The sequence below is a fragment of the Centroberyx affinis genome, unplaced genomic scaffold, assembly GCF_046629955.1.
Source record: "Centroberyx affinis isolate AG114_WGS23_722 - 3 ecotype Tasmania unplaced genomic scaffold, CSIRO-AGI_Caff_v1 ptg001289l_1, whole genome shotgun sequence".
Classification (NCBI taxonomy): Eukaryota; Metazoa; Chordata; class Actinopteri; order Beryciformes; family Berycidae; genus Centroberyx; species Centroberyx affinis.
The window spans coordinates 279,452-292,500 of NW_027279795.1; the positions used below are offsets into that span (position 1 = coordinate 279,452).

At 43.3% G+C, this 13,049-nt stretch overlaps 2 protein-coding genes across 2 annotated transcripts; one reads left to right on the forward strand and one right to left on the reverse strand.

Annotated features, from left to right (window-relative positions):
* Window positions 1–458: 458 nt before the first annotated feature.
* psmb2 (proteasome 20S subunit beta 2) lies at window positions 459–11,023 on the reverse strand. The gene is made up of 6 exons (XM_071525350.1): window positions 10,824–11,023; window positions 10,143–10,265; window positions 9,559–9,629; window positions 1,423–1,585; window positions 956–1,005; window positions 459–668 (listed from the first exon to the last, which is right to left on the reverse strand). Exons 1-6 carry the CDS (start codon window positions 10,912–10,914, stop codon window positions 567–569), a joined length of 600 nt encoding a protein of 199 aa, XP_071381451.1. The 5' UTR covers window positions 10,915–11,023; the 3' UTR covers window positions 459–566.
* Window positions 11,018–12,752, forward strand: cdca5 (cell division cycle associated 5). The gene has a single exon (XM_071525349.1). It carries the CDS (start codon window positions 11,198–11,200, stop codon window positions 11,951–11,953), a length of 756 nt encoding a protein of 251 aa, XP_071381450.1. The 5' UTR covers window positions 11,018–11,197; the 3' UTR covers window positions 11,954–12,752.
* Window positions 12,753–13,049: the final 297 nt, after the last annotated feature.

A 13,049-nucleotide genomic window follows, 5' to 3' on the forward strand; every position in this document is an offset into this window, starting at 1 on the left:
TTTGACCCTTGGCCTTCATGTCAAACAATTTGGGCTTCCTCGGCACATAGCAAACATATGTTGAGCTGAATCAAATCTGCAAATCACACAGTTGGATTGCTTAAAACACGCTATCACAACACAATGTGATAGTGAACATAAAATAGGAGTCTCAAACCAATATTCAAATTGACTAAGATTAGTGAGATCGAATGGCATTCTGAGAAAACCACTGTGTGCTTCTTCTCATAACACCAGATGTGCCTGCATGTTAAAATACATGTGTACAAGCAAACACACAGGACAACTCACATGAACAAGTGTACATGCGCACTCTCTCGCTCTCTCTCTCACTCACACACATACACACACACACACTGAGTACAAGTGCAAGAGTACACAGCCAGAAGGCTGTTCTCTTTCCATGTACAGCTGAGTAGACTAGAGAGCAATGAGAAAGCACCACAGGGACAAAGAGCTTGTATCTCAACAGCGTGTCACTTTTTATTGGAACAGAAAGAGCAAGAAGGTCATCGGTACAAAAAAATAAACGAGGGCGTGAGAGTTGGTAGCAAAGCAGTGTGCGGTCACTTGGCGCCAAGGGTAAGCTTCTCCAGGTCATGGATGCCCTCCTTGTCAATCAAACGGACGTTGAAGGAGGGAAGGTTCAGGATGAAGCGCCTGTTCAGCTGGAGGAGGGAGAAAAAGAGACAGAGCAAGACAAAAAAGAAACAGGATGGAAGACAGAGTAAGATAAAGGCAGAAATAAAGAATGCAAAAGCAAGAAAATCAGAAAGACAGAAATGGGAAAAGGTTAGAAGATAATACACTAAACTGATAAAAATGTCAGGGACCACTTATTCAGAGTTATGAAGTGCAGTCACTGTTTAAAAAGGCGAAAAACACAATACTAACAAACAAAATGAAATAACACACAGAGATAAGCATTAATAAAAATAATATTAATTGAACTCACTTCCTCAACGCATTTCTTCAACAGATCCACTGCTTCATCCCGGGTCAGATCTAGAACAAAAACAGGAGAAAATGAGAACGTCGAAATGGGAGAGAAAAAAAAGGATTGACAGAGACATAAATTAGATTAAAATGAGGGGAAAAAACATTTCATTAACAGAGAAATTAAACGGATGTGGCAGTGTGGTGGTGTATGAGAAGAAACGGCCTGTAAGGGACAGAGGAAAGAATATGATGCTACATGAAAAAAGGATAACAAGATTAGTTCATTGCTAAGCTAGATTTGGTTCTGTTTGTCAGACACTTTTGGCCACGACACCTTCCCAAATCCGTCACCTCGGCAGTGTTAGCGCCGCGCTCTACAGACTTGCATCATACCCTTCCTTTCTCTCCTCTTTCCAGTCATTCTCCAAGGTGTAGGAAAAGCATGAGAGACTTTTATGAGAAATTCCTCGGCTCTGAACCGACCTGGTTTGTAGTAGCGGTCAAGGATGGAGAGGGTGAGGAAGGCTCCGTAGCCGTGGGCGGCGAAGGGGGCCTTGGCCAGGGCAGACAGGTAGTCCATGTAGTAGAGACCCGGGCCGTCTGCCTCATCATAGCCGGCCAGCAACAGGTTCACATGATATGGAGTCTGGAGATAGAAGAGGGAGGGAGGAGAGAGAGAGAGGAGAGTGTGGGAGTGAAGTATTAGCATGCAAATCTACAACAGGGGTTCTTACAACTGTTAGCCTGGCACCCAAATCGATTAAATTCAGTCTCACCCTGGGACAGAGTCATCAGAACATTTGCTCGGCCGCCAGAAACGGCCTGTGCGACCCATTTTTGGCTCAGAACCACAGTTTAAGAAATGCAGACGTGATCCAAGTTAAACCAAGCAGTGTTTTTAAGACTAGACTTTTGTTTATTTTAATGTAAAAATACACCTGTCTTAGGAGCCCAAATCAGCCCAAAGTGGAGCTGCAATAAAGAAGAGCATCCCATCCCCGCCTAATTGAGACCCCACAGACTTATACTATTTGCCCAAATAAAATTCTGCTGTCTAATATGGACACTTCTCCTCCCACAGAAACTGACGAATCAAAATTTAAAAGCAAAATACAAGGTGTTTCCTAAACAGCAGTGAGCAGCGCTCAGTCCAGAGAAAGCTGGACTCACCAACATTAGATCTTTTTCCTCTCTCGTCTCTTTGGTACCTTTTGGTATAAAGCACCACAGACCGGCCGGGTTGGAAAACATGAGCGTGTTGTGTGCAGTTTACTGACGCCACGTTACATGATTTCAGGGGAAATGAAGCTCAAATTTTTTTGTTTACCTGCCATTTGGAGCCGCCAACATGCAAAGTTGCCTAGTGCAGCTTTAAAGCAAGTTGCTGAATTTAAAAAGTAGGTTATCAATTGCAAAAATCTCTAGATAACTAGCTCAAGTTTGCAGCAAACATCTTGTATGAACGTTTCCATTCTTCCATAAGCAGGTTCAGTATGTTTGGCAACAATGCCATCACTGTCCCATACCTCATCTCATCTGCCTGTCTCACTGCCAGCTCAATGCCACCAACCAGTTCACAAGATCAAGAGCAGCTGGCGTTGAGCTAGTTGAAAAGTTACTAATACAATTTCTCTTTCTCATCTTATTCCCAATAAGCTGCTCCTAATTATCGACTTAGATTTTTCAACTAAGCAGAAACATGGAGTGACATTTTAAAAAAAAAGAAAAGAAACAATAACAGTAACGCAGCATAAACAGCGGTGTGACAGAGAGAGGAGGCAAGTGACAGCAGAGGGAGGGGTGTGAGCCAGCGATGGAGGGATGGTGGGAGGGAGAGAAAAGGTGAAGGGGCGTCACAGGACAGAGGAGGAGAGGAGGGGTGTCACTGGCAGTGTGACATCTGCTGGGAGTCAGCACCCCTGTTGCTCCCTCCGCCGCACCCTCCCCCTTCATCCCCTCTTTCCCCTCCCTCCCTCGCTCGCCCCCTCCCCCACCCCCACCCCCACCCCCACCCCCGCCTTCACCCCGTGCCCTGGAGTAGCGCCAGGGCTCATTAAAAACTTCTGAAGTCGTTTTCTCTTGCCCCCCCACCCCCCTCATTTTAAATTACATCTTTTACGCTTCTAGCCTCTTCTCCCTCTCTTCCTCCAAAACACTCATTTTCTCTCTCTCCGTTACTGTTCCTCATCAAAAAAAAAAAAAAAATCCCTTTAATGCTAGACAATTTTTTCGGATTCCAAAAACAAGTTATGGCCTAAATTCCGGGTGGAGGTATAACGAGTATCGTATTTTTTGATTAAAATGAAACAAAATATACGGTTGCTATATTCTCCGTCTGCTGTGAGAAAATTACGAGGCAAACAGGATTCATGCGACACCCGGTGAGCTGCAGTCACCTACAGTGATCTGAACACCTGCCCTCTCATTTCAATTTGTCTCTCAGTCGACCTGCTTATTTTTGTGACTTGTGTTAGCGCTGTGTTTGCCACAAGGGCAATGTTGACTGTTACGCTCCCTGTGGAGAAGGGGTTTAGTGTGTGTGTGTGTGTGTGTGTGTGTGTGTGTGTGTGTGTGTGTGTGTGTGTGTGTGTGTGTGTGTGTGTGTGTGTGTGTTAATGATGCTTGCTTGTGCGTGTGTCTCTACACGTGAGAACGAGAGATAATGCATAATGGGCGTGAATCTCAGGATGCACGTCTTGGTGTGTGTGTGTGTGTGTGTGTGTGTGTATTGTGGGGGGAGTTACGACTTAAGGGCCTGAGCCGTAACTCCTCGGTGTGCCTGAGAACGCCCCAGAGGCGTCACCCCCCACCCACCACACACCTGCCTCACTGGTTACAATGTAACAATAATACAGACTTGGCATCAAAATAACCTTCCCTTCCCATGTCACCTTGGTGGGCACCAGGCAGCTTGTTAACCCCGCCACCTGAACTCACACCCAGCGTCAGCTACAAACAATAAGGCGTCGCATCTTCGAGGGATCGTTACGCCGCCTCAGAAAAAACTCGGAGGTTTGACGCGGGCGGCGTTGAAATTGGTGGCAAAGAGCTACAGTTGCGACACAAAAGAAGGCCGGGCCAAAGAAAAACCATCGCAAACTCAATCCCAAAGCCCTTTTCACTCTCCTCTTCCACGTTCCAGCGCTCCCTCCCTCCCTACCTCCCTCCCTCTTTCCTTCCTTCCTTCCTCCCCTCCCTCCCCCTCTTTCTGCACCCTGCCCCGGGACATGTTCTCTTTATTGGCATTTCTCCTCAATCTGCTGTATTAATTGTTCATCTGTGCAGGAGCAGGGGAGTCGCGTGCAATATGGTGCTAGTAATTATTTGTGCCCGTCGTGTGCCCGTGCTGAAAAATATTTCACAAACCCATATGGGGCCAGCTGTAGATCGCCCCCCGTACACAGGCTAACTGTTGCTGCGGCCTTATAGATAACTCCTCAAATAAAATGGGTCTAACTTTAGAGGCTGACATACTTTAACTATGAAATTAGTTGCCATGGCTTACTGCAGAGCAAACGGGAAAAGGGATGGCTTTATACACACATATATAAGAAATAAGATGCCTTTACCATAAATCTATAATACATCCAAGGACCATTTGTGACATTAATTAAGCATCTTTCCCTCTGATCTATTCATCTCATGTCTGTGTGTGTCAGACCTACCACTCCTGGACAAATGTTGAGAGTACCACACTGGTGTACCTATTAATTTAGCATCCATTGATTTATCTGTGTATATGTTTATTATAATTTATTGTGTGCAAAAATATTACAGTAAATCAAGCCGTAAAATAAAGCAAATACGAACAGAGCAGACAGTGGATTTCCATCCCTTTAAAACTTTGTAGTGCTCGACTCTTTTTCTTTTTTTGGTGCCGTCTTTGTGGTAAATTTCATGTGTATCATTACTGATATTCATGCAGCAGAGTCGAGGCCTCAGGTGATTGTGCTCGCCGCTATTTTTTTCTTTGTCATTCTCCCTCTCCCTCCCCCTCTCTCTCTCCCCCTCTCTAAAGCTGGAGTGTATGCAGTACTCCTGAGGTTAGTGGAGGGCCCAGTTGTTTTTTTGGACGGCGGGCTGGTAGGTACACAGTTGTGTGTGAACAGTACGCTCCCTTACTCTGCGCCGACATGCTCTACTGAGTTAGCTAACCACACCTCCCCGAGGTCTGCAGCCACTGGGGGATGACATCCTTCAGATTAAAGGACTCATCTGTAATTTATCCTGCAGGAGTAAGGCCGTCAGAATTAACAGTATATCCACTGATTAATCTATCAGCCAGCGGTTCTCAACCTGGGGGCCTGGATGCACCAGTGTGGCCACACGATGACTCTTGGGGGGTCACAAGATGAGTTAAGGACAGTGGAAAAAAGATATACATTTGAAATACAAAGACAGATCATTATCTTTTGATAAATCCTGTCTTTTTGCTGGGTCTAAGCTTTAACCTGTAATGAATTTATCCGATTAGTGAAAATTAATTCAATATTTGGTGCGTCAGTTCATGACATGTGCGCCCATGTTTACGGCATGTATACATTTAGCAGAATATTGGCATATCGCATTAGTGAAAATTTCATATCCCTTAAAATGACTTCTCTAGTTGAAAATGGTCAAGTTGTTGATGTAAGATGCAAAAAATGCCACAAAATAATGGTATTTCTCAAATCAGAAATATTTTGTATAATAATTATCATTTTGTCCATAATAGTGCTGCCCTACCAAACAGATCTGCATTGGATAAGCAACCCACACATTGGATACACTTCTAATATACTTATCTATAAATACTGTATGTACCCAAGTAAAACTGAACAGCAGGTCAGATTTAAAACACTTCTACTTGTGCAATCTGTTAACCAGCTTAGAAAACAGAGTGGTTGTCATGGCTAGTTGATATTAAGGTTCAGGACTTTACCAGATGATCTCTTTCTCTGTTTAACATTCAAGTGGACAAGAGCGATTACATATTCTACATGCTCAAGATGTTCTGGGGGGGAAAAGCTCCATAAAAAAAACGTGTTTATACAACATAATTTGCAAATGTCCATGCACTCTGGAGGTTGATGAATGTGAAAATGAAGAGCATAGCTGGAGGAAGGTGTGGGATGCAGAGGAGAAACTGCTATTGCTTCAATTTCTGAGCACTCTTGAGAACACTGCATTAGTAAATCCTGTACTCATGAACCAAAATCTTTACCGTGAGGCACAAAAATAACGGTACACTTACAGCTTATGGCAAGGTATGAATATCTAAATATTAAAAATGTTATCCTCCACAACACGCGCATCCTTGACTGAATAAGATGATCCTGATCCTATAGGTCCCTCTGTGTACATGTATGTGCGTGTGTGTGTGTGTAGACTCCTGCTCTTTCTCACACTCCCGTCTGTGCAGTGTTGTCTACTGGGCCTGGTTGTGCCCCCATGGGACCCCCCACCCCCACCCCCACCCTCCTCCTACCTCCACCCCCCCCTTCTATGTGTCCCACATTCCCTTCTCTGCCACACTAATTGTTTTTTGTAATTATTTTCACCCTTCTGCTATTGTGACAGGCAGCGGCTGCACTCTTCTTAACAAATTAGCTCACCGCTGAAGAGATACAAAGGATGGATACAAGAAGCATCTGTCTTGAGCGTTGTGTGTTACATCTACAAGCACACACATGCAAACATGCAGGCACGTGCTGACACAGACTATGTGCTGCACGATTAACAAATATAAAAGATGCATTCTCATGTCTACATTTTAAACAATACAAAAGTGTGAGCTCTTTCCAGGTGCTTGGGCGGAGGTGTATGCATGATCAGAGTGAGTGAAACTATGCTGACTTTAAAATCTCCACCTGTTAACACCAGAGTGGTTTTGTAACCAAGAGAATTGCTGAACAACATATTTAATTCATGCTTTGACTTCAGCTAAAAAAATAAATAAATAAAAAAATCACTGAGCTACTTCCTGGTATGTGAACGTACCGCGCACTAACCTAGAGCCGGCTCGTGCTTGTGTGACTTCTACCGTACTGCCTGGAGTACGAGCGCACACTGTATTTCCCTCATGCAGACCTCTTGCAGCTCTGTGCAGCCTAAAGAGCACACACCATAATTCCACTAAGCACTGTGCATTGCAACAAGCATGTAATTTGTGATAAGCTGCGACCGGTTAGGCGCTAAATTGACTCACTCAGGATTAGGGATCTTTGGCACGGTAACCTATGCTTCAGCGACTCAGCTAAACTCAAAGTGATGCAGCAGTCAGGCTCATGAGTCTTTATAGCTGCGTCCCACAATGGCACATGTGCAGTAAGGTTGTTTTTTTTGGGACCAATGGGGACTTATACTAGCTGCTGCTGGTTACAGCTAAAAATTGTTACACACAAACAAACAAAAGAACCATCAAAACACACAACTTGCCAGATGGCACCTAATGTTAGGATTCTTCTAGAACCAGGCTTAAGTAAATAATGAAGAAATATTCTGCACCTTTATGTGGTTTTATGACAGCGCTTAAAGGATAAGGCTGGTGTTTTTTAATGCATTGCTTATGATCAACAAATCCTATGAAAATAACAAAATCAACAATGCGTTTGCTCTACTCCCGTTACTTTCTGACTTCCCACGTACCGTTTTTAGCCGTCAGCCCGGAAGTCATTGGCTCCAATTGTAAGCTAAAAACCTTGAAATACAGCTCACAAAGACATAGTTTCAATTTTAAAAATCACTAACTGTTACCACGAAAAGTCAGGCTGTTGTAGTTATTACCAAATCAAATTCAAATGGGAACAAATTCTTCATTACACCGGGGACTATTTTCGGTGCTACGGAACTACTTTCCTGAGATCTCAAACGTGTTTACAGCCGGCTTATTAAGTTGTTTGAGGAAAAAGTCAGCTGGCCCGGTGCATCGTGATGATGAAATATGCTGCTCAGAGCAATGGCATGGCTCTGTGATGTGTTTTTAATAGTTTTTTTTAATACAATGGAGTTCTATGGCTGCTGGGACATGGCTTCATTGGGCACCGGCTACATGGACGAGACTTGTTGGCAAAACAAAATCATTGCTGATTTTGTTATTTTCATAGGATTTGACGATGGTAAGCAATGCATTAAAAAACACCAGCCTTATCTTTTAACTACATTTTCAGAGTATTGAAGGGCAAACGTGGTATTTTGGCAACCTTTGATACCTATCCAACCCCCCCCCCCCCCCAACCCATTCCCAGGGGTGCTGGATGATTGGGAGGTGTGCGTGTGTGTGTGTGTGTGTGTGTGTGTTTGGGGGGGGGGCTTGTCAGTTAATGTTGCAGGCGCAGGTGTTGCCTCCCCTCGAGACCTCATTGACACCTCAGTCACCATTCACAACAAGTTGACAAATGTAACTGGCCCTGTCAAAATGCAATCTCTGGCTGAACTTAGACGTCTCAAACTGATAACAACACAAATACAAGGCTAACTGCGGGTGAGAATCAACTCCCACCTGAACTTCAGGGGAATGACTCCTTGTCTATACTGGTCATGCCTGTGTCACATCAGCAACACATGAGACCTTCATTTATATCACCGGTTCCATTTTAGTTGTGCATTCAAAAGAATGAAATAAAGCACATAGCTTTGAAATACATAAATTTAAATATCACTGGTGTGGGTGAGTAGGCCTATCACATAGAGCTGCATAGCCTTCCATTCATAAAAGTGGTTACTTCTTTAAGTTAAAAAAAGAAAGAAAGTAAAAGGTAGACCTGAAGCATAAAAAGACAGAGCAGGTCAGAGTGATGCACACATGGAGCTGTGGCACATGTCTGTAGGGAGCCAGTGTAGACATCAGCATCTTTTGAGCTCTGGTTATGCAAGCTTGAATTTCTTGTTTTAATTTAATTCTAAAGCAATTGTTTATTCAATGCCCCAGGACAGAGTACATTTCCTCCAGGAAATTATTAGGCAAGAAATATCAGTTTCCATTATTTCATACTCTGATGAGAGCTTTTTAATGTCTTCTTAATGTTTTTAAACCTCCTGCCCACATAAAAAGGGCAGTTTAAAATCTGACAAAGAGGACTGGCTTGGGTTTCCTTCATTGCTTGTATTACCTAACTAATAAAACATGTGATCCCTATGATCTGAGACAGTTCAATCTATCTGTATGAACATTAACAACTTTATCCCCAAGCTGGAAACTAAAGTCTCGAGGGTCGAGTGTGTACAGTCAACAAAGGACAACACTTTGCTCCATTGATAAACAACTGGAGGCTTAATTTGTGGACTAATAGAAGATTTGCTTGAGCTCTTACATCCAAAATGGCTTTATTTAACTGTATTGCCAGCAGTTATGAGGCAGAAATGTGCCCATATTCTTGTAAAATCAGTGCATAGTCTTCACTGTGTCCACAAAGTTGGTCTCACAGTCATTGGATCCACTCCAGGATTTTTCTCTTGATGACAACATTAAGGAGAGGCTTGGGTCTCATATTTATGGCTTTGAGACTTGTTCATGCTCATAAAGCGAAAATGAAATACAAAACAGTGTAGGAACAACATGTAAATTCTGTTGTAGAATTGATTCATCAAAACGATGAAGACAAACATGGATTAGTATTTTGTACATATCAAACTAGTTACCCTGCTTCGAAGGTAGTCTGCAAGGTTCTTTCGTGTGAAGTTTGCTGCTGCTGCCGGACTGAGCTCGTAACCTGAAGAGGCAGGAGGAAACAAATAGTATCAGTGGAACCATTATGACAAGTCCAAATGTCATAACACACTTACACTCCAATTAAAACACAGGAGTAAACAATGACCATTATATGGACCAAACAGGTTAAGACATATTGAGTGGTCAAACGCAAAAGTGTCAAGCTACGTAATGTTATGACAGGGCCGTCAATATCCCTCTATGTCTACTCTAATACTGAATTCATGCCATATCACAGCTGGAGTGTGAAGAGTTAATATCCATCCAGCTGCAAGAAATTAAGAGAGTGTAACTTTGATCTTTGTTTTCCATTTACTCTCTGTTTTACTGAAATTTCACCCGGCAGTCTTATGCTTTACTTAAGGCTTTGGGTGTGTGCTACTGCAGCGAACACATTTTGCCTCCCAGACAAACATTACAGTGGACGCCCAGATAATTATGGAGTGAAAGTGGGGACCTTTGTGGAGAATGAAACACAGTTATGCCCCTCAGTCATTACTGTAGCGGCCCTTACCATTCCTCATCTTGTAGAGCTGGACATTCTTCTGGATGTACTCTGCAAACTGTACTGTGTCTCCTGCTTCTCCAACACATAGCAGCAATATCTTCTCACTTAATTTGAACATCTTGTCATAGTCTGAAAAAAAAAACAGGACACATAATAGGATTCGGTTATTTGCCTCTTATTAACAAATCATAAAGATGGCTACTTCCAAACTACTGAAGTAACTGACTTTCACTTTCACTAGCTTTCACAAGCTTGCACATCCACCTTGCCTTAGCCGTGCAAGCTGCAGTGTTTTATGGAAAAGTACATTCAATTTGACTAAGAGCAGCTAACGCTCTACACGACAGTGGCTTTACATACTTTATATTACTAACGTACCAATCCGAAAAGCCAAATGCCTTACTCGTGTATCAGAGAATGAGAAAGATTTAACTGCCAATTAGCTAAACTAGCGTCGGCGAGCTAAAATTACATTAGCAATGTGTGGTTACATTATGGACAAGTGGGTGATGTTTCGGTGCAATAACACATTACACATCAATCTGTTATAACGGCAATAAGCCTCAACTATCATTTGTTTAACAATATATTTAAAACTTCAGTGTGAACGACTATTATAAAGCAGGTTTGTGTGTGCTACATTAGCCGGTTGAATGGCTAAGCTAAGCTAAGAAAGCCGTGTCATACCATGTTTCATCTGAATGATGCTGCTGGCTGCGATATTATCGGCGGCTAGGAGCACGAAATCTGGTCCCTGTATCCCAATCAAATACTCCATTCTGTAGAGTGGGAATTTACTGAAATAATTTAAATAAAAGTTTGAGATAGCCGACGACTCAGCCTCGCTCGCTCAGATTACACAGCAAAAGTTAGATGGGTGGCGCGGACTGTTGACGTCACAGGAAATAGCTGTTTCGTCTCAACTTCGCGACTCAGGCGGGCAATTTGAACGGACTGCTGCTGCTGTTGTGGCACTCGAATAGATAACAGACCTCGATAGTACTGATCAGAGTATAACAAAGTACGAGGGAGATTACTGGTTTCGCACGGAGAAGGTCAGAATGAACGAAGGGACGCCTCGATCCGTGATGGCGGAGTCTAACGGCCCGGAGCGAAGACGATCGGCGCGGTTGAGCTCTCCACAAGCTAACGTCAAAGTTGACAAAATGGCGCCGTCGGCTGCAGTTAAGCGTTCCATCACCGTGAAGAAGATAGCACCCAGGAAAACAGTCGTACCGTCCGAGCACAACAAAGAGAACCTACAGAGAGTGTCGGAGGGCGGTGAGCAGAAAAAGCCTAAGATATCCACCCCGGGTCCCGTCCAGGTCCCGCCGGTCCCCTCGTCGAAGAAGGCCGCCATGCCCTCTCCCATCCTGGCCTCGCCGCCCCGCCCTCCTCCTGCTCCACAGCCGGCAGCAGATCCAGAAGACTTGGTATGGTCACAGAAAGTCCGTCGGTCCTACAGCAGACTCAGCGACCAGTCTATGGACAGCCCCGACCGCCGCGAGACTCTCTTCGGCTTTGAGAAACTTCAAACCCCCGAGGTGGGTCGCAGGGTGGGACAGTCCAAGACGGGCCTTGAGGTGTCTGGGTCTTTATCCGGCCTGAACTCGTTCACGTCGCTGCTGGAAGCGGAGGACTGTGCCGCTTCCTTCCCCGAGCCGGACCTAAACATCCCCGGAGTGGCCGTGGTGAAGGAGAAGAGGAGGAGGAAGAAGAAGGTCCAGCAGATGAACATCACGGAGCTGGACGCCCTGGCTGCAAAGATGAATGCTGAGTTTGACGAGGCAGAAGGGTTTGACTTGGTGGTGGAATAATTTTGAGGAAACCCTCACTCTGCTGCACAAAAAGCCTGAGAGACTTTGTAAAGACTGAAGGAATGGCTCCCCTGTTGTCAAATGGCTTTTTTTTTGTCACTGACATGCTAAAAAAAAAACTGAACCTTGGAAGAGTAACACTTCAAATGTGTGCCACATACTCAAAACATTCAAGTTGCTTTTGTATACTTGCAGTCACATATCTGCATATTGTAAATTGTTGTTATTTTGGAGTTTCATGTCTTTGGTTGTGAGTTTAGATGCTCCCTTGTAATTGCTTAACTCATAATGTTGGTGGTCTAAAGGCTTAGTATAGTCACATGGAAGTATTGTTTTGAAAGTTGAACCTAGAGCATGTCCTTTGCTGAGGAATCATTAATTACAGATTTTCTTTATTCTGGTCTATTTTATTTGTTCTGGTTGTGTTAAAGGTCCAATCTGGAATGAGAGCAGAGCCTTTCGGTGGGTTTGTTTTAGTTCATTTTTAATTGGTATGCGTTTTTAGCCTCAAACTGATCGATTGAGCTCATGATACAATGACTGAAACTATGTGTCAGTTTAGCAGTGGTTTTAAATGCATGTTGAAGTTTGTTTACATATGTACTGTTTGAAAACCATGGAACAGCATTTGCAGCAATGGTGAGATCTGAGTTGTGAAGAGATTATTTTCCATCAGCTGGTCTCTTCAATAATGTGTTTATATCCATATTTGATTCACTAAAAAAAAAATCAGATTAGGACTCTAAGACAGCAACTATCATCGTGGTTCCTGGACTTTTTTTTTTTTTTTTTACCTTTCTGTACATGTTTTTGGTTAAATAAATATTCAAGCAATTAAATCAACAAATTCTGAAATTTAAATTTCCTGTAGATTTTAAGATTCCGTACTTCATAAATTGAAGTCCCCTGTGCCACAACTGACCCATGTTAAAAAAGAAAAGGTATTATTTTGGAACTTTTTGATTTGGATTTTCTCAACCCTAGTTCTCAAGTTCTCAACCCTATTTTTATTAATGCTGATTTTAGTGAAACAACAAAATACACAGTTTGAAAATATCACACACAGAGCTTTCCAACAAAGAGGGATAGAAAACCC